Here is a 26,594-nt window from a genome sequence, read left to right on the forward strand (position 1 = left end):
CCCATGTAGTTATGGAGGGACAGATTTTAGGCCTTTGCTGTAAGGTGAGAGAAGATTCATTGTGCTGGTCACTGTGCTTTTGTGCACCTAAAGCAACCCCAATACTGACCCACGTCCTAGTGGAGGGTCTGCCCTCGCCTGTGGGGCCTCTTTCCCCATTGGACTGTGGTCATTCCATCAGAGATCTCCAGGAACCACATTGGTTCACTGCAGCCAGTAGCTCTGGAATTGTCTATTTTTGTCTCTGCGATCATGGTTCTGTTGTCGTCTTTATTACTATTGCTGCCTACTTTGAAAACGCCCTTCAAGAAACTAAAAGTGAAAACCAAGATCTAGACAATATACTGCAGGACCCCTTGGATACTGTGAAACCGGGAAGCTCGGAATTGGCCATAACAGCAAGTTTTTTCTCTTTTGTTCACTTCCAAATTCCAAGTACCTAAAAAAAAATTGTCAAAAATGTCTTCTATTTGTAGTTAAGCCAAACCAATATGATATTCAGGGATCACAATTTACAATCAAACATGACTTTTAAATTATTTCTATGGAGTAGGCTATCATCACCTGAATTGATGAAATTTAAAATCTTCGGTGCCTCCTCAAGGAGTCGGAGACTAAGGTAGCTGGTGCCACCTAGTGGTGCCCAGCAATGGTGACCTCTGTTCTGAGTGTTGGCAACACTGGAAAAAAGGAACTGACTTCCCTTCCTTTACACCTTGTCATTTTCTATGCAGAAAAGATGGCAGTATTGATGGGGGCAGAACAGATCCCCAGATACAGAGCAGAAAGAACATGACGAGTAAGAGTAACGTTCACCAGCAATAGCTTTTCCATTAAAATTAAGATTTCATTCGATAATGAATACCTTCATCATTTATCATTATGCCGTTGCGATTTTTCTGTACAGAGACCTTAAATTGTTCTTGTCAGCTGAGTTTTCACTTCCGGAGATTTTAACTGTTGTTGTGTTTCTACTGAAAGGCCTATTTAAGCACCCAGGGAAAGATGAAATTTGGATTTGTGTCTTCATCATAAAATGGCCATTGCTTTCTTACCTGACTCAGTGGGAAACCCCTCATTTCTGCCACAGAACATTCTGTCAAGTGTGGGGACATCTTTTGTTCCAATCCCATCATTCTCCAGAAAGGAGGGTTCGTTGGGGACCAAGGCTTCCCGATGGGAGAGAGCTGATCTGGTTGATCGAGGAACTCAGGGGGCGGTGCTCTCTGTGGCTCAACCTTATCCCAGGGTGGTCTGCATCGGGCCGCGTAGAGATGAAACCCTGAGCCACCTCTGCTGAAAATATGGAGCCCAAATTTCCAAAGGAGAGCCCTAGTCTCTTGTCTATAATAAGCCCAGGAAGACAAGGAGTGAATAACACACAACCAGTCTGAGTCTGAGTTACTCATATCTAGGATTTTAGATTCCCTGGGTCCATCACTACTAATTACTACTTAGTCCTTATACACTGTATTCTTTTCAGTATTTTTTTAAACAACTTTGCCTCTGTTTTAAACTTGTTTCCCCAGGATTCCTGTATTAGGTGATTGCACTGTGATTTAGTTGTCACAGGCATTTTTGAGGTCCTCTTGTTCTGGAGAACATTCTATTAGGATGGAGGTTACAACCTCAGGATAATGTCCCAAGTGAACAGTAAACAGGAGGTCTTGAGGCAGGATTCACAGTCCCTTTGTCCCTGGGGGCCTGTTCTGGGGCATCCTTTAACTCTGTATCTGTTTAAGTTTTGCCTTAGGATCTAGAACTTTCCTATAGGGACAATCAAAGGATTAGAAATGATAGTGAACGTTAACTTGAAAAACAACTTTTAAAAACTATTTCAGCCTAGAGTTTGTTTGCAGGAGGGAACTAAGCAGGGAGAAAGGATGGAAAACCTTGGGAATCACCTACTTTCTGCTAAGACTGTTCTCTTAAGACAGGGAATTGTAGTATAAATCAGAAATGAAATTACACACAATGTTTAAAAGAGGCAGATGGTCATTTGGAATTGTCTGTACCTATTCCCCTCGATTAAGGATTGTAGAGAGAACTCATTTTTGAACCACATTAGTTTACAGTTGGCACCTCCCAGTCATAAGAGGTGATTTTCTTTCATCCACCTACCCACCCATCCATTCACATGCTTGTTTAGCGCATTTTTTATTGAGCACCCAGCATGCACGTGGCACAGAGATTCATTTAGGCAATGAACACTAGGGCCCCAAGACTTTTGTCATTCTTGATATGTTGTAGTTAGTTCTGTTAAACAGATCAATATGAATACTGAGATAATCCATGGGAAAATAGATCTGATGATATCCCTCTGACAAATAAAACCACATGTCCTGTGGTTTCATCACTGCCGAAAGCAGTGCCACCTCTGCAGCCCTCAGCTGAGAGGACAACGTCAGGATGCACAAAGATACACAGCCAGGTGGCCCAGGTGGTCCATTATGACTGCATTGTTATACATTGGTTTCCGAGCCTATAATTAATAAGGCAGATGAGGATTTAGCTTATCCTGTAAGATAAGTGACTGTGTAATGTTAAGCTTAAATGTCTCTGTTTCTTTAAACTTCTCCAAATTCTGGTGTTATCTCCTTTCTTCATGGCCAGTGTTTGGACACTGAAAGGTAAAGAGATATATGAAGTCGCTACTCGGTTCACACCAATGCATGGCCTGGAAGGGAGAATTTGAATTGTAGATTTCTTGTGAACCAAATGTAGTGGCAAATCCCTTGATTCAATTTACAGGTGAAGATGGGTCAGGAAATTCAGGATAAATGTGTTCAAGGAGGAAAGTTCTTAGGAATATAAAAAGTAGATTCCTCCCCCCTTTATTTCATGATGCAAATTGATGATTAGTCAAGTTTGCAATGACCAGCAGAGCTTTGCTTCAGATATGCTTCAATTACCTTCCTTCAAGTAATCAAAGAGCATTTCTAATCTCATAGGGTCGGTGATTATTAGCAGCAGCAGTTTTACTGTGGCCTCGGTTGGTGGCAGCTCAGCTAAACTTTGGGACCTAAACTTTGGACTTCCTGGCTAGGGCTCTCTGCAGGCATTGACTCAAGTGGTGCTAGATCTCCCCTGCAGATACAGAAGTAGGTGGAAATAAAATGTATATGCACGCTTTGGACTTAGGAAGTAGATGGTAGCAACTGCCGGGTATTGAATCTTCCTTTTTAAATAGCTTCCATATAAAATAAGATCAGAGAGACAGAGTTAAGGCAAGAAAATGAATCCAAAGGGAACATGAAAATCTCAGTATCTTTTGGTAGGTGGGGAAATGATGTGAAAGGTCACAGAAGTAGAAAGAGAATTCTAGCCGAATTTTCTCCCAACACCCTCTGAGACCCTGGCAGGGCCTCAGCAGGAGCTTTATTTAGCCCTTCCAGGGTCCAAACAGTTGCTGGAAGAATGAGATAAACCTTTTTATTTTCTTTGTCTTTCTTCTGATTTCTTTCCTTTGTCTGCCCTGCATAAGTGTTTAACTGTCATTATTTTAAAATAAAAAAGAAGTACTTACTCAGAAGCACTCCCAACAGTGCATCAGTGCATAAAATGAACTGATGTTATCTCTGTGCTTCAGGCCTCCCCGTCCCGCGGAAGCCGGCCAGAGAGCACTGTGTCCTTCAACCCTTACGAGCCGGACCGAGTACCCTGGGCCGCAGACAGAGGTGAGAGACACACTTTAATTCTCTGGACATTCACTGAGCAAAGCATCTGGGCACTCCAAAGTCCACCGCATGGCCGGTAGTTGTGAGACTATTGTCCAGTGGCAACAGCAGACCTCCCATGACCATGCGCAGGGGCAGTTCTGTTGAATGAAATGGTCTTCTACCATTGAGACCCTCTCCATAAGCTGGCAGTGTGGACAGCATCCATGAGTCTTCTTCAGAATTTCTCCTCTTGAAGTATTGCATCCACTCTGCTTGCAATTCTGAGAGGGTCATGTTCTCGGGAAGCCCTGTGTGTGCATGGGAAGGTACAGTAAGAGGTGTGGGGAACTAAAGAGATATCTGAGCTACTAGTGTTCCAGGTGTGTTTAGGGAACTGTACTGACTGTGAAGCCGTGAAGGGACACAGTTCAGGGAGATACACCCGCCATGACTTGGTCCCAGAAGTGGGGGCCTTTGAATGACTTTCTTGGTTTCTCTAGGTATCTCCAGGTTACTTTTTTTTTAAATCAATGAACTTGGAGTCTGTTTAATACTCTTAGAACAGTGGTTTAAAACAAAAGAATCAGTTTTTTCTTGTATAATTAACTTCTGTAGGTCAGGAATTTGGACCTGGCCCACTGGGTGGTCATGGGTCAGGGTCAGTTGTCAGATTGTGGCTGGCCCCAGAAGGTGGTGAGTCCAGGGCAAGCTGTCTTTGTCTCTGCTGACTTGCAGGTCCTCTTTTCTGGGTCACTCTGAGTGGGTTAGTGTGGACTTTCTCTGGTGGCCTTAGGACACCTTCCTTGGCATCTCAAGACTTCAAGAATGAGGTTTCCAACAAGTAGGGCAGCAGTCATATGGCCTTTCATAACTGACCTTGGGAGCCACATGCATTACTTCTGATCTCTTCTACTGGTTGACACAGTTTTAAAGCCACTGTGTCAAAGGTGATGTCGACAGCACCTCTCAGCGGGAAGGGCGTCTGATCACGGTCGGCCTAGTTTAAAGACACCGCAGCCTATCTGGAGTAGAGGACCCGTCCCTGATGCCTCCCAGCTCTGCCTTCAGTTCTCAGTCACACCCCAACTTCCCAAGGTGACCAAAGGGGTGACGCTCACAAGGAATCCCACCCCAGGGTTGTGTTTCCTGACTGTGTTGCAGGTCCCCAGATAGAAGCCATGCCCATGGACACAGAGGTGTACGAGAGCCCCTATGCTGACCCGGAGGAGATCAGGCCCAAGGAGGTCTACCTGGACCGAAACCTGCTGACTCTGGAGGACAAGGAGCTGGGCTCTGGTAACTTCGGGACTGTGAAGAAGGGCTACTACCAGATGAAAAAGTAAGTAGCGGTGCTCCAGTATGCTATCAGTCTCCTCCTATGAGCAAACATTCTAGAAACTTCTAAGAACACATCTATACTATTCATGTAGTCCCAAACTCAGAATTGAACCTAGCATGGCTAAGTCCTTCATGTATTGCAAATTTTATTTCTCATGTTCTTGTATTGAAAGCACCCATTATGGATACTAACTATGGATATAGTAACTATTTAGTTTTAGTACATGTGCCTTATAGAAAATTGAGAAATGGAAATAAACAAATACATGAGAATAGCATATTCATACCCAAAGACTACTGCTACTCTTAATTAACTACTCTTGAGTACATTTAGTATGCACATTTTTTAATTTATATATGTACTTATATACACACGTGAATTTATTTTATTTAAATAAAACAACTCAATGATAACATTATGGTGTTCTCACTTGTTTTCTCTGATTTTATAATCGTGTCTCAATTTTCTTATCCAAAAAATTCTTGATTACAAATACCATTAGGATAATTTGTGTTGCTTTTTCTTTCTGGTATAACTTCAAATTATAATGAATTATATAATGGTTAAAATTCATACATTACTAAAATGTCTTTGCATTTTATTTGATCTTTAGAGGGGATCCCACATAGACTGTTCTGTAAAAATACTGATTTCTAAAGTCCTTTTGAGACCAACCCTCTAATCAGATAAGTAAAACATTAATACAGATGATTGGGTTAATCATAAAACTGATGTTTTCTTGAGAAGGTAATTTTCATGATTCAAAGGTCAAATGTATAGACAAGGACTAGGGCTGTAGCTCAGTGATGGGGCACTTGCCTAGCATGTGTGAGGCCCTGGGTTCATCCCCAACACTGTAAGTGAAAAAATAAAAACATGTAGGCAAAAGTACACACAGAAACCCTTGCTTCCAAGGCTGCCCCTCCCATATGTATATGTATGTTCATGTGTGTACACCATATGCATGTCCATGTGCATACCGCGCGTGTGTGTGTGTGTATACATTGTTCGTGATGCTTATTTTTATATATGTATATCACAGGCTTTTTTAAAAACTGAATATTAATTCTCATATATTTAGGCACAAATTTTCCTCAACTTATTATACTTGTTCATATTTAAATTTGTTGCTTAATTAAGTATTAACATATACATAGTTATAGGTACATAATTTCCTCTAGAGGGCTTGGGGAAGGAAGAGGCTGTCTAGGTTGATTGGGGCAAGACAACATCTTCACCATGCTGAGTCTTCCAGTTGGTGAACATGGCCATCCCTCCGCTATTTAGGTCTTCCTTGCCATCACTCAGGTTTCTCTCAGGGACTTGTTCGTTTTCTGTGTAGAGGTCTGGAACAACTTCTCTCAGATTTGTTCTTTCATATTTAGTACTTTTAATCTTAACATAGATGATCTCATTTTTAAATTTTTTTTCTCAATCCCTGACATTACTCATATTAGGAACTACAGCTGTTTTTGCATAGGGACCTGATAACTAGTGATGTTGCTGAATTTACCTGTTATTTCTAGGTATTCTTTGACCCAGAAATGGGTCATTTATGAATAGGCACAGCTTTATTTCCTCATGTCCAATCCTTATATTTGTGTGTGCCTTCGTATTAATTAGGAACTGTGGAGTGACGTTTGATAAAAGGGGCAGTAGCTTCACCTCTGGTTGAACAGAGAAAACTTCCTATATTTTACCATTAGGAAGGATGTTAGCTATAGGTTTTAGCTGCTCTCTATCAGAATAAAGACATGTCTCCTTATTCCTACATTTCTGTGAGTTTTCTTTAATCATGAATGTATGTTGAATTTCATTAACACTTCCCTACACTGACATCACCACACGGCTTTTCTCCTTCATTGTGTTTATATGGTGGATTACACGGATTGGCTTTCAAATGTTAAACACACCTTGCATTCCTGGAATAAACTCCCTTTGTCCATTATTCATTCATTATATGTTTTCATAAGTGACTGAACTTAATGTATTAATATTTCTCTTAGAATTTCTACATCTGTGTTCATGAAGGATAGATATAGTCAGTTGTTTTCTCATAATTATCTGGTTTTGGCATCAAATTAATGCTGGCCTCAAAATGAGTTAGGAAGTTTCCTTCATATTCTTTTTCTGGAAGAGTTTATTATTTCTTCCTTGAACATTTGGAAGGGTTGAGAGATTTTCACTTCTTAATTTGTGTGTGTGTGTGTGTGTGTGTGTGTGTGCGTGTGTGGTGCTGGGGATTGAACCCAGGGCCTTGTACATGCAAGACAAGCACTCTACCAACTGAGCTAGAGCCCCAGCCCTCACTTCTTAATTTTGACCCCTGCCTCACACCATACACAAAATCAGTTCCAAATGGATGGTAGACCCAAATGTGAAAAGCAAAACAATCAACTATCTAGAGAAGGGATAAAGGGGTAACTTCACGTTCTCAGGAGGGCTCAGGGAGGCTCCTGGGGTGCCAGTAATGTTCTGAACCTGTCTATGTGAAAGCCACCGGCCATGGTCAATTAATGGCATTCACTAACATTATGAGTGCTTTTCTTCAGTGTGTCAAAATTAACCTGTTATTCTTTTATTTGATCTATTTTATTGTATAGTTCTCTTTTTATTTTTCAGTTTAGAAGCTCAACAAGATGCTTCCCAATGGCTGGGGATATAGATTAGTTGGTAGAATGCTCTCCTTGCAAGCACAAGGCCCTGGGTTCAGTCCCCAGCACCACAAAAAAAAAAAAAAAAAAAAAAAAAAAAAGGTGCTTCCTATGCTCGTGGAAATTGTATTACAGAGAGGTGCAGTTTCTCAAATCATGCATAATTAAGTTCTAATTTTATTTAGGCTTCACTATATTAGAATATTTTCAAGTGTTCAATATGATATAGGTGATGTCTTTGTTAGAATATTAAAAAAATCTAATCTTTTGCAAACTTGTTGAAGTTTGCTTAAAATTAACAAACTTCAGTTGGAAAAAAGTATTTTTTTAAACTGCAAGCTTTAACAATGTATGCTTCATAATTCTGCACTGACAAATTTATTTTCCATTGCTATTAAAGGGATCTTATAATCACATAATCTAGATGGGTAAATCACAAGATGTAGGAGTCCATGTGTGTCATAGTTGGTTTTATACAGGAGCTCTTTAAATATTTCACAATTTTAGGGGGTTTGCTTGGTTTGGAGCATTCTTCAACACTGCTCTCTACCATTATTTGTAAGTAATGTGGTGTTGCTCTCTTCACCACATTAAAATTAAAGAGCATTTTTAGAAGACTCAACATTCATCACCTGGCTTTATAAGATTCACTCTGTTACAGATTTTTTTTTTTTGGTGCCAGGGATTGAACCAAAGGGCGCTCCACCACTGAGCCACATCCCCAGCCCTTTTCTATACTTTATTTGGAGACAGGGTCTTGCTAAATTACTTAGGGCCTTGCTAAGTTGCTGAGTCTGCAATCCTCCTGCCTCAGTCTCCCAAGCCTCTGGGATGACAGGCGTGTGCCACCATGCCTTGGCTGTTACAGGTGTTTCCATAACACCACTTCTGACCAAGAAACCATGCTTCACAGAAGATGTTTTTGTAGACAAGAGCCATTTTGGAAAGTTCCCTACATGCTATGCCCTATTTTGCAGAGTTGTAAAAACGGTGGCTGTGAAAATACTGAAAAACGAGGCCAATGACCCCGCCCTGAAGGATGAGCTGTTAGCAGAAGCGAACGTCATGCAACAGCTCGACAACCCCTACATCGTGCGCATGATCGGGATCTGCGAAGCCGAGTCCTGGATGCTGGTCATGGAGATGGCGGAGCTTGGTCCTCTCAACAAGTATCTGCAGCAGAACAGGTATTGTGAGGTGCCCAGAGGCCAAGACGCTGTGCTGTGAGGGACAGGGCCCCTCCTGAATGCAGAGCAGCCCGAGTTCTGTGGGAAACCTCACCTCTCACACCTTCCCATACTAATCCGTGCTCAGAAACCTTGGGAGAGTTGGTGCAGTCTTAGGGATCCAATTCTTTTTAGTTCTTTTAAAAAAAAAAAAATTATTTTATTGGTTCTAATTATGTGTACATGACAGTAGAATGCATTTATACATTTTGATAGATCATACATAAATAGAGTATAACCTCTCATTTTTCTGATTATACATACTGCAGGATCACATCAGTCATGCAGCCATACATGTACATGAGGTAATAATGTCTGTTTCACTCCACTATCATCCCTTCCCCCATACCCCATACCCCTTCCCCTCCCTTCGCCCCCCTCTACCTAATATAAACTCTGCTCCTCCCTATCCTACCCCCCTTTTTGTGAATTAGCATCCACATATCAGAGAAAACACTCTGTTGTTGATTTTTTGGGGGATTGGCTTATTTCACTTAGCATGATATTCTCTAACTCCATTCATTTACCAGCAAATGCCAGAATTTCATTCTTCTTTAAAGCTGAGTAATATTCCAATGTGTGTGTGTGTGTGTGTGTGTGTGTATAATATAATATAATATATATATATATATATAATCCCATTTTCTTTAGCCATTCATCTGTTGAAGGGCATCTAGGTTGGTTCCATAGTTTAGCTATTGTTAATTGAGCTACTATAAACATTGATGTGACTGTGTCACTGAAGTATGTTGATTTTAAGCCCTTTGGATATAAACTGAGGAGTAGAACTAGGAAAAGTAATCACAAAATTCATCTGGAAAAATAAGAGGCCCAGAATAGCCAAAGCAATCCTTAGCAAGAAAAGTGAAGCAGGAGGCATTATATACCAGACCTCAAACTACACTACAGAGTTATAGTAATAAAAACAGCATGGTATTGGCACCAAACAGGCAGGCAGACCTGTGGTACAGAGTAGGAGACACAGAGACAAACCCACATAAATACAGGTATCTCATACTAGGCAAAGGTGCCAAAAACATTCACTGGAGAAATGATAGCTTATTCGACAAATGGTGCTGGGAAAAATGGAAAGCCACATGTAACAAAATGAAATTAAACCCTTATCTCTTTTTAGCTCTTGTTACTTAGAGAAAAACTGTAATCCAACCTTTCTCTTCTCCTCCTTTACTCATTCCTTCCCCACTCTGCTGGTCCAGCAATAGAATCAGCCCCTAGGATGATTTGGACCAGAGGTCTTCCCTCGCTGGGCAGAACAGGACCACACCTCTGTGCTGCTTTCCTTTCAATTTAGAGCAAACCATGAGAACCAAACCTGGTGAACACCAGGAGAATGGAGTTCCACCTGCAACAGTTGTATGCTAAGCAGCTGTTTGGGTACCTCTCCTGCCTCTGTGTAAGATTAGGGAAGGAACGGTTTCATCTTCCGTGTGCATGAAGTGGGAGGGCTTTTGTTCTGAAATGGGCCACTGTCCACCGTCCCTAATGGCAGCCTTGTGTTTTTCAGGCATGTCAAGGACAAGAACATCATAGAGCTGGTTCATCAGGTTTCCATGGGAATGAAATATTTGGAGGAGTGCAATTTTGTGCACAGAGACCTGGCTGCAAGAAATGTATTGCTGGTCACTCAACATTATGCCAAGATCAGCGACTTTGGACTTTCCAAAGCCCTGCGTGCAGACGAAAACTACTACAAGGTAGGAATGAGTCAGCTGACATTTAGAGCAGCAGGTTGTCAAAAACCCAGAGGAACATTAATGTCCTCTTTATTTTATTACGGTAAGATTTTAAGAAGCACTTCCCTAGTAACCATGTCAAAAAATATTCTGATCAAACTTTGATTCTATTTTTTTAATGGAAATACTCAAATATATCACACCTTGAAATTTACTTAAATCAGCATCTTTCAAAATATTTTCCATGGAACAATAAAGAATCGAGGTATTAACCAATGATTCATTTTTAAAAAAGAAGGATGGAATTCCTTCACTAAATTAACTGAAAAATGTGGATTGGACAAGCTGATTCTTGTTAGGTTTCTCTAAGCCCTTTGATGCTAACTGATACTGATTGTCAGAAGAGGGTTTTTCTCTGCTGTTTTTCTCAAACCTGATTCATGGTGTATCTAATGGAACACTGACCCACAGCATCTAGTAGGGAACTATTTCAAAATAGCTTTTAACATACACATCTCTACACATCAAAAAGAAAATGAAGATGAGAGATATCACATAAATGCATCATCTACATCCAAATCTTCACCTATATCCAGATCAGGGTCCATGTCTTCCCACTAAATATGTGGAAATTGTTCTACTGGCTTACTTGGTATCCATGGGAATTGAAGTATAAGAACTAAAAATAATAAAATTCTGGAAAGCAAAAATCAAGGTAATTATTCGAGAGTAGAAAAGAAATTTGCCCTTTAGTTTGTTAAGGCAGAAATTATGCAGAATGAAGGATGGACTCTCAGTAAAACATAAATTGATAACTAGGCCTAGGTGTGTGTCTGGACTTCCTAAAAAACAATTTCACAATGACCATCCTGTTTGCCAAGGTGACATTACTCCTCCCTTGCTACTCCTCTCCAGGCCCTCAGAGGAACTGATAACTAAGAGAAAGGAAAAGTCCAGTCTTCACGTGAATGCAATCACAGCACATTCAGAGGGTCTGTGTTGAACAGCTGGAAAATGTAACAGGATTGGTCCCCCAGTTAGTGGGAGAGGTGCCTCAGGAGGATTGACAACTCTGCAGGTCCCCAGGGCTCTCCTAAATAGATGGCATACCCTGAAGGATCAACGAGTGAGTGGCAGAACACAGGGGCAGGTGTGGCCCCAGACATGGGTGGACGGTGCTTGGAATTGTCCCTGAGCTCCAGAGCCTGCAGTGGCACAAAAGTCCCCCTGGATGACAATGCCCATCCATTCACTCTTTTTCTGAGAGGCAGCACATGACCAGCAGGTGGTAAGGGGATGGCAGATGTCAGTAGTCTCAGGGAGAACAGAGCATCTGTGCCCAGCACCTGCTCCCATACAGCCCCCTCCTTGTGCCACTGATCATAAAGCAGCTGCCCAGAGGGGAGCATGCAGGACCTGAGCGACCTGAGGAGGTGTCAGCATGAGCCCGTCTGAAGGTCAGGGGAAACAGCAAAGGAATGTAGTCTGGAAGGAAGAGCACCAGGACATGCAGCAGAAGGAGTGCCTTGTAAAGCAGGCGACAGGTTGGAACACCTTGGGCGAGAGAGAAGAGAAGACAGCCAGTCTGGAACAAGTACTAAAGGAAGACATGGGGAAAGAGACATCAGAATATGAATGCTGTCCTGTAATCTACTGCTACTGCATGAAAGACCACTGCAAACTTGGTGCAGGGAAAGACAGCTAGCACCGGTTTACAGACACTAAACTGGCCGGGCTCAGTGGGTACGGGGTGTTTCTGTCCTACGCAGTGACTCAGGTCACTAAAGAGGCTGGGGATCCATTTCTATTCTGCTCACTGGCACAGCTAGTGACTGAATGACCTCAGCCTGTGGTCTGGGACATTTACTGGGCTGTGGGACAGCACACCTCCACTTAGCGCCTCCTTGTGGCCCCAGGGCTTCCTCATAGCATGGCGGCTAGAGGAAACAGGAAGTGAGGGCTACCAGGGCCAGAACCTGCCAGGACCAGAACCTTCCAGGGCCAGAACCCACCTGGACTCAGAAGCCGCCTGGGCTCAGAACCTGCCTGGGCTCACTTTCACCTGCTTCTGTTGGTCACAGCAACCACAACCTACCCAGATTCAAGGGATGGAATGGACACATTGCTGTGTTTGCAAATGTTGACAGGTTTTCTATTTCTTGTAAATTGCTTTTCTTTTTGTATGGTTTGTTCTCTTTAAATCTTTAAAGCTTTCTGTAAAGATCTGTTAACCTGCTTATGCTGGGATGGGTCCCTTGAGGGGAAGAGCAACACAGAACTGGTGGCCAATTTTAAAACTGATACTGATATCAGATATTAATGTTCTTTCGAGGAGCAAACTAGCAGATCTCTGAGAGTCAGCGAGGAAGAAAAAGGAAGTCACTACAGAAGTAAAAACTATGGTAGAAGCAGTGAGAAAGGACCCAACACCACTGAAAAGACAGAGATAGGGAGGATTTCTTTAACAAAGCAGAATAAAATGTGAAAGAATGAAGAGTTAATTCAGATCACAGAGAAATGTTGGGGATGGAAGCAAATGAACTGCAGCCCCTGGGGGACCATGCATGGCAGCCTGGATCTGGGCAGTGTCTCCGCTGTATTTGCAAGTGCCCTTAGACCACAGCTCCTCACAATGGCAAATGTAAGCACTCAGTAATGTGCATTCCACCAGGAGCTGCAACAGTGAAACCCTGGAAACCACTTCATGGTCTCTCAGTAGGAATCTGGTTTCATCAGTCCTGCTAGCTTTCTACTAAGCATACACTGCAACTTCTAGAAGTAACATTTTTTGGCATGTGCCAAGAGACTATGTCCAAGATGCATGATTAAGTAGGAAAAGTTAAGGTAAGGTACAGAACCGATAAGTCCTAGTTTTATTACCAAAAAAATATATACTACCTGTTTATGCTTGTATCTAGATTGTTCTGGAAGGTTCCACAAAACATTTATCAAAGGTGCTCATCTCTATGGAGGAGCCAGAGCTGGTAACAGAGAGAGGTTAACTTTTCAGCATGTTTAGGATGTGTTAAAGGTTTACCTTGATATTGCTCAACATTCAAAATAAACTTGAATTAGCACACCTGAGTACATTATTCACAATATTTAAAATCAGAAAATGTAAAAATAATACATCACATGATTGAGACAGAGATGTAGATGATTGTGTAATTTTGAGAAGTCTAAGGGTGTCCTATCATCTCCATAGTACATCCCCAGATTGCTACTGCTGACCTGTATCAGTGCAATGAAATCAGTTTTCACTGAGATCATGTCCCTCTCTCCACCCCAGGGAGATTTTGTTCAAATGAAAGGGAACATCAGCAAGAGATAACAAGACTCAGTGGTGTATCATACTAATCCCAAACCCTCAAAGGCTTCCCCATGCATGGTTTAGATCTTCTTAGGACTTTTTTTTTTTTTAATTAGAGCTTTTAAAGCATTCAATTTTCATTTTTTAAATGGCATAGCAAATAGTCTGTGCTAAAATAGTTAGCATTGGCTTAAAACCACAGACAGACACACAGTCATGGTTAATTATGCTCTGAGCAGCCGTGTTTCCTTACACGTAACTGTGATGTGACCCTCAGGCGTGGCTTCTCCATCACCAGCTGCATGGTCCATGAAGCTGTGTGCAGCCAAGAGGTGAGAGAAAAGGATGAGAAAGGAGAAAAAAGGTGCATGCAGTTTGACCCAAATCTTAAAAATATATATTTAGGTCTTAAAATTTGTGTTTTAAGATTTAATAATTGTGTGTGTGTGTGTGTGTGTGTTGGGGACTGAACCCAGGGCCTTGTGCATGCGAGGCAAGCACTCTACCATCTGAGCTATATCCCCAGCCCTGATTTAATAGTATTTTTAAAATTCATTCCAGGGCTAGGGATGTAGCTCAGTGTTGGAGCACTTGCCTGGCATTTGTGAGGCCCTGGGTTCAATCCCAGCACCACCCAAACAGCAACAACAACAACAAATTTCATTCCAAATACATGCACACATGCACACATACAAAGCATTTTGTGAGTTATCATCTTCATTTTTAAAAATTGTGTTAAAATGCATGTAACATAAAATTTACCACTTAATCATTTCTAAGTGCCTCGTTTGGTAATGTGCTCATGTTGTACAACTTACCTTCAGAACTCTGTACATCTTGCCCATTACACTCCTTCCCTCGCTCCCCTCTACCATTGCACTGTCCATCTCACGGATATGGCTGCTCTAGGGGCCTCGAGTAAGCAGGATCACACAGTATCTGCCTTGGCAACGGTCATATTTTGTTTGGTGTGATGCCATCAGTTACTCCCATGCTGTGGCTTGCATCAGAATCTCTTTCCTTTTAATAGATGAATAAGTTCCCACTATCTGTGCAGATGACATTTTTTTGATCCACTCAACTGCTGAGGGTCCCTGGAGTTGTTTCCGTGTTTCTGCTATTGGGGACAAAGCCTGCGACCCTGATGCACATGGCTTTTCTCTCCATCTGCTTTGCTTTCAGGCCCAGACCCACGGGAAGTGGCCCGTGAAGTGGTACGCCCCCGAATGCATCAACTACTACAAGTTCTCCAGCAAAAGTGACGTGTGGAGCTTTGGCGTGCTGATGTGGGAAGCGTTCTCCTACGGGCAGAAGCCCTATCGAGTGAGCCATTCATGTCTATACACTTCCTTCCTAAACTCTGTGGCCTGTAGGACAGAGAAACACCAGATTATCTGCTCGAGAACCTGAAAATCATGAAATCTGGGTAGCCTGAGTCCCTCATTATCTTTTGACAGTGGGTAATTTATATGATCTCACTTTACACTAAACGGAAAGGAGCTTTGTATTTTCTTCGTTGTGTATCACACGTAGATATGCATAATATGCATCCAGATCATGTTTTATTAGCACTGAAATATAAACAATGACTATTTACAGTAACAAATTTTTAGTTCATTTACACATCTTAGATTTTTTTTATCAACCTGTAATACCAGAAAGAATACAGATCCTAAAATTCAGCTTAATGAGTTTTCACAAATGAAGCACACCATGAAATCAGCTTCCAGATAGGGAAACAGAACAAAACCCCAGAATCCCCCATGTTATAATCTTTTTTTTTTTTTTTTTTTTTTTGTCACTGTGAATAAAACATCTGATAAGAACAACATAGAGAGGAGAGAAATTTTATTTGGGGCTCAACATTTCAGTGGTTTTAGTCCATAGATGGTCGACTCCATAGCTCTGAGTCCAGGGTAATGCAGAAAATCAAGGCGGAAGGGACCATGGACAAAATATAAACTTCAAAGGCACACCCCCAGTGAGCTATCTCCTCCAGTCACATCCTACCTGCCTACAGTTACTACCTAGTTAATCCCTATCAGTGAATTAATACATCGATTAGGTTACTGCTCTCATAATTGATCATTTCACCTCTGACAGATTTTGTATTGTCTCACATATGAGCTTTTGGGGGACACTTCATATCTAAATGATAGCATTCCATTTCCCCTGCACATATAGCCCTTCCCAGGATCTGTGTAACCGGATCTGACTTCTAACAACATAAATGATATGCTCCTGGTTTTGTGACTAATACAACTGAAATCACACAGCCCGTACTCCTCTGTGTCTTGGGCAGTGAGGTTCTTTGGGTTTATTGGTTAACACTGTGTTTCAAAAGCTCCTTTGTATCTCATGCATCTTAGGGGATGAAAGGAAGTGAAGTTACCGCCATGTTGGAGAAAGGAGAGCGGATGGGGTGCCCTCCAGGGTGTCCAAGAGAGATGTATGATCTGATGAACCTGTGCTGGACATACGAGTGAGTACTGATACTGCTGGCAATTCATCCATGAGCTCGAGGGGATGATGCCCTGGCTTGGCATTAACAGGAAGCTCAAATTCTATCTTGTCATGCGTCAGGATGTGCCCCTTTCTAAACAAACAAAGGGGAAGGGCCAGGAACTGGCCTCTTTAAGATACAGTCAGATGTCCCTTAGCAACAGGGACATGTTCTAGGAATGCATTGCTGGGTGATTTTATCTTCGGGCTAATGACATAGAATGTATTTACACAAACAGATGTCTACAAGGTCACTAGGTGGTGTAAGCTTATGGGACCACTAGGTGGGAGTAGGGATCCTTGCTCCTTTTATGTTGGCTGCCCTGAGAGCAGTCCTGGTTCCACAAAGTATTAGGAGGTCCTCCTGATCACAGATGGTCAGAGGTCCACAGAGGTCCACAGAGCATGGCTCAGGGTCATCAATTGACACAGTCGCAGGTACCCAGCACAGGCAGAGTCAAAAGCCCATTCCTAATTCTGGGTGCAATGCATTTTCCTTCCCCGCTTACCTCCTACATGTCCCCTGAGCAGAATTCAGGTGCATTCAAGAACTTGAACAGCACCCAGGAGCCACTGGGCATCTCTCTAACAGCAGTCAGTGGATCCTGAGGCCACAGTTTGAAGGGCTATTAGCTTCTCAGGAACTGTTGAAGTGTCTGCTATTAGAAAGCTATTGGCAATATCATTTGTTTTGATGCCATTTGACAAAACTACCCATTTCGGTTTTGCAAAAACCACTTTGCTCTTATAATAGCGGCTCTTGGTTCTTGGGCATGTTCTGTGATTGTTCTCGTGTATCTAGACTGAACCAAGTAGAACAGCAGTTGTGTGGGTCACAATGGGTAGACGTGGACAGCTGCATACCATTTAACCTCAAGTTCTAGTCCACCTACTAGGCAACTTTACCCACTTGAACTATAGTCAGAAGTCTGGCAGAATGAGAAAATTAACTTCTTAGCAAGGACAGTCTCAAGGTTGTAAGAAAGACGGTCATCCCTCAGTGACAGGTGTTGCCTGTCCACAGATAAAACAAACTGTGGGTCAGATTTATGTATGTGGAAAATATCATGTCTGTACTGAACACGTGTAGACTTTTTTATCTTAAACAACAAAGTCTAGCGACTATTTCCACAGTGTTTCATCATATTAGATATTGTAAGTAATCTAGAAGCAATTTAAAACACACAGGAGGACATGCCTTGGTTGTATGCAAATACTACACTATGTTGTAGAAGGGACCTGAGCATCCATGGACTTTGGCGTCCTTAGGGGCCCTGGAACCAATCCCATGTGGTGGGATGGTACTCCCAACGGTTCCATGACCTCTGCTCCTGTTACAGAACACAGAGGTAGCTGTAAATGTCTGTTTAAAAATCAATGATTGTCGGCTGGGGATATAGCTCAGTTGGTAGAGTGCTTGCCTCACAAGCACAAAGCCCTGGGTTCGATCCCCAGCACCGCCAAAAAAAAAAAAAAAAAAAAAAAAAAAATCAATGATTGTCAAAAGCTTTAACCCATAGCTTGCTTACATCAGCACTTCGCTGGCTCACAGAAAGGCCTTGCTGCGGTAAGATCTGCAATAGACAGCCCCTGGATCTTTGTCTCAGCCAGGACAAGAGTGAAGTTTCGCTGGGTGCGGCAATGCATGCCTGACATCCCAGTGGCTCAGAGGCCGAAGTAGGAGACAACAAGTTCAGAGCCAGCCTCAGCAACTCATCAAGGACCTAAGCAACTTAGTGATACCTTGCCTTAAAAGCAGGGAGGGGATGTGGTTCAGTGGTTAAGCACCCCTGGGTTCAATCCCTGCACCAAAAAATAAAAATAAAAGTGAGGTTTCAAATAAGAATCCATATAACAGCCCATTGTTAGACAACTCAGAGCCATCAGCAGGAGTGTGAGGAAGGAGAGTTGCAGCTATGTCCATATTTCTGGTCTTAAGAAGATTGAGTCAAACACCATCTGTCTGCACAACGTTGACCCATGAGGTATCTGCAGACACATTGCTGGCATCACTAGGAGATTCTAAGAACTTAGAAATTTTATCCAACTTCAAGGTGGACATGAATCTTCTGGAGATCTTGTAAAAATGTAGATTTGGATTCTGTAGGTTTGGAGTGGGATGAGATTTTATTTATTTCTCACGGACCTGTGATCCATCACCCAGTGCTGGGGCGCAAAGACCATAGGATACCACCAGGGGGCGCAGCTGCTTGAAATCTGTGCCTGCCGAGGCCCCAGCTTGATAGGCGCTTTTCACAGGCAGGCACGTTGACCAGCACCCCTGTCTCTTTCCCCTTTCAGGGTGGAGAAAAGGCCCGGGTTTACAGCGGTGGAACTGCGGCTGCGCAATTACTACTATGACGTGGTTGGTTAACTAACAGCTCCGGTGCCTTCAAACCTGCAATCGCAGGAAAATGTATTCAGGTGAATTGATTTGCAGCGTTTCCATTTCCCGCCGCTGGCGGGGAGAGCCGACCCCAGGATGGAACAAGCTGGGGACTCCTTCAGCAAAACCTGGCCTCGGACTCACACTCCGCAAAGCCAACGCCGTCCCAGAAGAAAGGTGGACAACAGGACTTGAGGGGCCCCTGAATTCCTTTGTGTCGCCTGTCTGTGTGGTTTTCATGAAGACTGATTTTACGATGTTTCTAAATTCCCTTTATCATTCCAGTTCTCTGGGTCCTGGGTTGCAGAAGCCCCTGCAGATCTGAAGCTCCTGAAATGATGAAGGGGAGGGAGTGGCAGAGGGAGCCACTTCCTCTCGATCATGAGTCTGACAGCCCAAGACTGATCCTTAGCCAGAGAAAAGCTGTCCAGATGAGAAAGTGCTTGCTGTGAGGCTTTAAAAAAAAAAAAAAAAGTTCAGCCAGAGCAGTTTCTAAGCATGTAGCCAATTAATGAAATAACAATAACAGTAATTAACAATAAAAAGCCTAGGTATGGCTTTTGCTCTCTGTCATGGGACAGAAGCAGTAGCTAGATGGGAAATGAGAACTGTCAAAGTACATCAACAGAGCTTACATCCCCTGAAGTCCTCTCCCCAGCCGGCGGTCTTTAAGATTGTTCTTTGTGCTTTCATGGAGACTAGTGAATGAAGTTCTGCATGGAGACTGCATAAGGGAGTCAGGGTGCGCCGGTCATCCTGTGCCCAATCAGGGGCAGCAGAGACTGCCATCTGCTGGGCCAAGCTTTGAGACAAAGTTAACCCTCTACAGAGAGGCTGTGGCCAGATTTCCATCTTTTTCTGAACCTGTTTTCTGTTGCTATAACTGAACACCTAAGACTGGGAAATTTATAAAGAAAAATTGATCTCTCACATTTCTAGAGGCTGGAAAGACAAATTTTCAAGGTGCTAGCACCTGGCAGAGGGCTTCTTGCTGCATCATAATGTGGCAAAGACATCACATGAAGAAACAGCAAACATGCCAACTGGAGTCACTCTTATGAAGCCTCTAATCCCACAGAAGGCCCCATTCACATGACCTCATCTAGAAGGTCTCACCTCCAAACACCATTAACATGTGAATTCCAGGATTAAATTTCCAATACATGAACTTTGGGGGACATATTCACACCAGAGCAGAGGGCAACACAGTGGCCAAAGCCATCTAAAGAGCTTCTAAAGAGAGCAGCAATCATAATAAAACCAAGGACTCTGATCCTCACCACAAATAGGCCTTACTGAGTGTGACTTTAGGTTGACAGTGCAAGACCTGAGAACTCTGTTCATCTTTGAATCCTTGATCTTATATAAATCATCACCCACTAATACCAGTCTTGTGGCCCTTGAAAGTTAAAAAACTAGCCATTATTTCAATGCCTGTGGATCCGTATAAACTTGACCTATCTCATCTTCACATCGAAGACATTTTAAAGCATATGCATAGCCACAGAGGGCAAGGCATGGAGGAAGTAACCATCGGTACCTTCTCTTAGCCAAAAAAGACATGAGCTCTTATGTTAGGAAATGTTGAGGAACCAGCCACACTCTTTGGAATTGTGCTTCCTAACCATTTAATCACTTTGTTAGCAGATCCTTGTGTGCTGGAGTCACTGAGCTGATCCTCAGAGCTCATTTAGAGCACGTTTACCCTGAAATTACAAAGATCAGTAAGGAAGATCTCTGTTGGTCAAGCCATTGATAGATTTGGGTCATGAAATGGAGGGTTGGATGTGCTAGATTTGGTACAGCCATGAGTACGTCTGAGAAAGGCTCTGCCGTTGAGCGCTCAAGTCTCCTTCCTTCACCCCAAGCGTGTTTTAATAAAGGCCACCTGCTCTTAGGGAGTCCACATGTAGCATAAGGATGGCGTTCTTCACCACGTCTTCTTTCTGGTGTGAATTTCTGGCGTCTGTAGCGGCACCCCTCCCAGGAGTCCAGGGCTGATACTCATCCAGGGACCTAGGAGCCTCGCCTCCCTCCAGGTCATGGGACCACCCAGTGCCTCTCCCCTCGGGGAGCAGGTTCCTGTGTGCAGAAAGTCCACTGTGTCCAGCGAGCAGAGGTCTCATGTAGTGAAAATTGTATCCTACCATTGGGAATAATCGTCCTTTCCCCCGGTGTCACAAGAAGAGAGGCAGCCCCGTGGAAGAATTTAGACTGTGGAAAGGACTGAATTTGGAAGGTTCGGGGAAGATCTCCAAGTACTTCTAGAGCTTCTGTCCTGGGCTGTGTTTCCTCTTGTGGGTTGCCCCTCTGAATATTCTAACCCTCTCTTTCCCAGGAAACAGGGCTCACTCCCTGTGCCGGTCACCTTCTGGTCCTTCTTAGCAGGTACTGACTCCCCAGGCTGCCCTGGCTGCATCCCATTGACTGTGGATACCACAGATATCTCACCCCTGCACAACCAAATGTCTCTAAAGCAAAACACCATCCGTCCAGGGTCATTGCTGGTGTTTGCATTTGAGTGTGTCCTTTCCCCATCACCCATTGGTTGGACGGTGACATCACATGGTCCTCAGCCCAGATTTTCATTTGCAGAGGTGACTGCTGGATTATCAGGCCTCCCAACCTCCCGAAGAGTTCATTCCACCAGCGTTTCACAATTTTTTTTTTTTCCAGAAGAGCTACATTTTGTCACTGGATTTTTTTTTTAACTGTGATTTTTTTAATAAAAATTAAAAATTTGCTTTGTGATGACTTTCATGGAAGTTATTGGGATATTGTTGGTTACACTGCCAAATAGCATCAAATAACATTGTCAAAAGTGCAGCATGTTTCATAAAATGTGGGGTCCCCTGCCTTATTGTAAAAGGCAGATGTTAGCAGAGTGCCAGGGCCCCTGGGAGCTCCTGCCACACAGGAGAAGGCCTGCCAAGGAGGACCTGTCCCGCCAGGTTAGGTCTGTGTCCCTTCTTCATGAACTATGGATCTGCCCAATGAGGACCTGACAGCCCTCACCAAACCTCATAAAAGATGAACCAAGTGGTCCCACAAATCACCAATGGGGCCAAAGCAGAGGTGTAGGGCATGAGCTTCATCCTTCTCTATGAATTCAGCTGGAGAGAACTGCGTAGACAAAGGATTTCAGAATCCTGATCTCCTCCTGTTATAAAGGAGGTTACACACACACACACACACACACACGCAATTACACACATGCATAGACAAATGCATGCATTCACATACACATACAAAGTCTGCATACACATGCATGTGCATACCTGTTTATATGTGTGTACATGAGTGTGCCCATACATGTGTGCACATGGAGACAGTATGCATGTGTGTTGCATAAACAACATGAATGTATGCAGCATACACAAGAAAATGTATAGCATGTATACACATGCACATATATACACATTCCCAGCTGCACACATGTGCAGATGGAGATGGAGATGCACAGCAATATGGTACATGTATCAAACAAACATGCACCACTCTCCAGATGCATGGTGCATATATGTGCACATATACATGCAGCACAGACATACATATCACAGGGACATGCACGCATGCACATCACACACACTGGACTGTATTCCGAATAACCACTTAAAAATCAGTGGGGTGCCCATCCTGCCCAGGGACACACACCCATGGCTGACATGCTGACATGCTCCCCTGCCTTTCTGGGGAAGGCAAGTATGGGTGGGACCCTCAACCACAAGCTTCCTTCCATGCCCCACGAGGGTCCTCTGCTCCTGTCGAGCCCAGTGAGAGGTTTAGAGGAAATGAGGGGTTGGTGGCCCAGGCCCCTTGGGGACACGAGATGGGAATGACATAGACGGCCAGTAGCGCCTGGACTGCCCTTGGGTGCAGAGCGTCTCCAGTCATGTACACTGAGCCTGGGCACCCACAGTTCAGGTGAGGGGTCCCTGCTCTGGCACACACAGATGCCAGATCCAGTGGCCGTATCCCCAGATGCCAGTGGCCACCGTGGACTGTGTGCCCACACCACTGGCTCCCTGCAGGCAGGAACAGGGTGGACCCCAGGGCAGCAGGGCACCATGCCAGGAGGTGGTCGTTGCCTCTGACAGCACAGGACGGCTTCAGGGCTCACTTAGGTCAAGCACAGGGGGCGGTGGGGCGCGTGCTGGTCCTCTGGAGAACAGGTTGGCGAGTGTGTTCTCATTTGGGGAAGGGAGAAAGTGATTTGAAGGAGCCGAAGCAGGCTTGGGGTTTTGAAGTCTTTTTTCCTTCAGGATGATCACAGCCTTGCTCCTCCTTTGCCCGAGCACTGGCTTGTGGCCTCAGGCTGGAATTTGTCCCTGCTCCAGGGAAAGCACATCTTACTGAATCGCTGTGTGAGTCTGGGGTTCCCTCTCTACAGCCTCCCTGCTCCTTCCTTCTCCATGCCCTGTCCCTTGTGGCCTGGAGGGCAGACCCACAGAGCATGTCACAAAGTGTCTTCGGGGATAGAGGTAGGTCACGCATTGATCAGTCCCCTTGATTAAACAGCTTTGAAAATGCCGTAGAGAATATTCAGTGAACGACTGCAACACCGCGGGGGTGAGAGCACCCTGAGGGGTGAGTGCTGTGGCAAAGGCCACTCCGTCATCTTTTTTCTAGCTCAACATCTTCCCAGCCTTTGATCATGGAACCACTACCGTACTGCGTGCCCGTCAGCTTGACGGAACGGGTTGCTCCACGTGCCGGGAAACAGGGTGCTTCCGGAGCACTAGGGAGGTAGGTCTGAAGTGAGGATGGGAAGGACACCAGGGACACCGTGACTGGAAAGCCAGGCCCCTCCTCTTGGTTCTCAGGTGGTTACACATTGCCTTAGCTTCCTGTCACTGTGACTAGAGACCTCAGAAAACCCACTTAGAAGGAGCAAAGGCTTATTTGGCTCACAGCTTCAGAAGTCTCAGCCCATGTTGCCTGACCTTTTCACCTTTGGGCCTGTGGTGAGGCAGGGCATTGTGGTGAGAGCATGTGGCAGAGGAAATTCCTCACCCCAAGGTACCTGGAAGCAAAGAGAGAAAGAGGCAAGGGCTGGGGTCCCAAGGTCCCCTTCAAGGACACAACCCCAATGGCCTAACTTCCTCCCACTAAGCCCCACCTCCTGAAGGTCCCACAACCTCCCAATACATCATAAGTTGGGGACCATTCCAGATTCAAATGATAGCACATCATAGCCTCTCTCTCTTCCTCTCTTCCTCTCTCTCAACCCCTACCCTTAGGACACATAATCAATCTTTCATTCAAACATAAAGTAAAGATACAAAACCATTTGGATACAGAAGGGGAGGCCAGGCTACCTAATTTGATGTTCATAGCAAAGAGCGCTTTAATATTTTGTGATTTTGCAAAATGAGGCTATGGAAAAAAAGAACAGTTTCCCAGAGCTGCCACTACCAAACCCAAGAAGGATCTACCAGGACACCTAGCACATTCTGAGCTAATAATACAACCCTTCCTGCACTGGTCACAGGCCTGTTCCCACTACTCACTGTCCTGTATGGGTCATCAGACAAGCAAGTGAAGAAGCCCACACGCTGTTCAGCTGGGGACATTTCCAGCAGCTATTTTTCTCTTTTCTTTTTCTTTCTTCTTCTTCTTCTTCTTCTTCTTTTTTTTTTTTTTTTTTTTTTTAGCTAAGCATTATTGCACCAAAGCCATGAATCATAAGCCTTTAAAGCTTCTCGGTCTCGGAGGTCTTTCAATGACTCAGTTTTCCACAGCTGTCATCGAGCTGTGGAACAATGAGTGAAAAATGTAGGTTGTTCATAAACAACTCTTCCTCATTCATAAAAAATAAAGAGCCGGTGTCTGGTACTGTTTCTTCTGCACAGCTCATATCAGATGACATAAATTTCCATAAACCGCCGAGGCTGACGAAGCTGGCTAGAACACAGCCCCACAAATACTCCGCTGCCTTACACAGCTGTTGAAATTCTTCTGCCCCTGACATAGGACAGAGGAAAGGCCTCTGCCTCAGGAGGTGGGGAACAGGTAAGGAGATGGTCACACCATCACTTATCAAATCGTTTTGCTAAATCAGAGAACTTATTAAGTGGACTTTGCCAGAAGGAAGTGGATTTCATGGGAGTGGGTGAGTCCAGTGCACAGGGAACCGGTTTTTAGTTTCAGAATCAAACCAGAGGTTCTAGAAGGACATCTAAGAAGTGGGGGCTCTCTGGCACCACAAGCTGCTGAGTGTGATCCCAGGGATACCAGGCAGTCCTCTGCCTGGTGGCATGCAGGTGACCAACTCAGAGCAGTGAGCTGTCCCTCAAGGCACTGGTCAGGACTTAGGAACACAGGCTGCCCAGTATGCTGTCCCTGTCCACACCCTTCTTCTTTCCTTCAGTACTCAACTGTGGAGAAAGAAGAAAACATGATGCTCGCAAAAGCCAATCCCAGCTACCTAAGGCCACTGAGCACCTTGCAGGAGACTCTCACCAGGGAGAAGTGAGCCAAGCTTCCTCCATCCTACCCACAGACCAGCAATCAGGAAGACTTCCAAGATAAAAAGAATTTAGGCCGAGGAGCTTCATTGAAAAGACAAATATGACCTGTTAAAGCATCTTAATTGACATTTTTTAATAAAAAAAAATTAGTTGCAGAAGGACACAATACCTTTTTTATCTATTTATTTGTGTGGGGTGCAGAGGATCAAACCCAGTGCCTCACACGTGCTGTGCAAGTGCTCTACCACAGAGCCACAGCCCCGGCCCCTTCACTGACCTTTTTTTTTTTTTTTTTTTTTTTCTGTAATTCAAAATATTTATGTTTAGATGTGTCCATTCTAGAAACTTTCCTTAAAATTAATAAGGTGCCCACTTAATGTTTTCTAGGAATCTTTTCCCCATGTCATCCCAGTACTAATTTCTTGTGCACTCAGTAGTAGCCTCCAACAGGATACCTGTGCGTGTGGGCTGGAGCCGCTTCTTTACTCAGGACGTGTGGCTCTGTCTATCAGGTGCTGGAAGCACCTGGTCTAACACTAGCCAGTGGGATCTCTCTCTGTTGTCATTGTTATCATATCCTCCCTAGATTGTGTGTGTGTGTGTATGAGTCCATGTGTGGTGTGTGATATCTGTGTGTACATGATTGTGCGGGAGACATGTCTGTGTGTGGTGTGTATCTGTGTGTCTTTGTGGTATGAGTGTGGTGTATATGGTGGGTGTGTTGTCTGTGTGCATGGTGTTTGTGTGTCAGTGTGGGGTGTGTCTGTGTATGTCTCTTGTGTGTGTGTGTGTCTTTGTATATTTGTGTCTGTGTGTCTGTACGTGTGTGTCTGTGTGGGGCTCTATCTCTGTTAAACAGTTGTCTACTTGGGAGGCTGAGGCAGCATGGTGAGTTCAAGGCCAGCCTGGACACTTATTGAGATCGTCTCAAAACAAAAAATTAAAAGGGCTGGGGATGTAGCTTAGTGGAGATGGCACCAGTTTCCATCCCCAGGATCGGGGATGGAACAGAAAACACAAGTGTCTTGTTCTTCCGTTCCTCTGATCTTGTACTAATACTCTTTCTCTCGATATGAGAATCCATTTGGTCATTAACCATCTGACCATCGCCTTTCCCTTTCAGTCCATGATGGCAGGACTGGATGCCTGGCTGATGCACTAGCAGCAGCTCACCCTTCTGCAGTGGCTCCAGGGTGCAATGCCCCCACGCCCGCTCTGCTGTCAGTATCGCCTTTCTGATGTTAGACATCAGAAAGCTGTGGCAGCCGTTCCTTCCACCCTCGAAGCCCACACAGGCCCGTCTTCACATTGAAAGGTCTGCTTTCCCTGCACTGGCCAGATGGACCCCTCCCCC

At 44.1% G+C, this 26,594-nt stretch overlaps 1 protein-coding gene across 4 annotated transcripts in view; it reads left to right on the forward strand.

The window, feature by feature from the left end:
* SYK (spleen associated tyrosine kinase) overlaps positions 1–20,776 on the forward strand; it is an 84,373-nt gene extending 63,597 nt beyond the window's left edge. For all 4 annotated transcript variants that reach the window (XM_079109289.1, XM_079109287.1, XM_079109290.1 and 1 more), the window contains 7 exons: positions 3,590–3,677; positions 4,821–4,998; positions 8,630–8,839; positions 10,404–10,593; positions 15,065–15,205; positions 16,252–16,364; positions 18,686–20,776. In XM_079109289.1, coding sequence (XP_078965415.1) covers positions 3,590–3,677; positions 4,821–4,998; positions 8,630–8,839; positions 10,404–10,593; positions 15,065–15,205; positions 16,252–16,364; positions 18,686–18,758 — 993 coding nt within the window. In that variant the 3' untranslated portion in view covers positions 18,759–20,776. The remainder of the gene's footprint in view (positions 1–3,589; positions 3,678–4,820; positions 4,999–8,629; positions 8,840–10,403; positions 10,594–15,064; positions 15,206–16,251; positions 16,365–18,685) is intronic.
* Positions 20,777–26,594: the final 5,818 nt, after the last annotated feature.

Source organism: Sciurus vulgaris (genome assembly GCF_902686455.1).
Source record: "Sciurus vulgaris genome assembly, chromosome: 13".
Taxonomy (NCBI): Eukaryota; Metazoa; Chordata; class Mammalia; order Rodentia; family Sciuridae; genus Sciurus; species Sciurus vulgaris.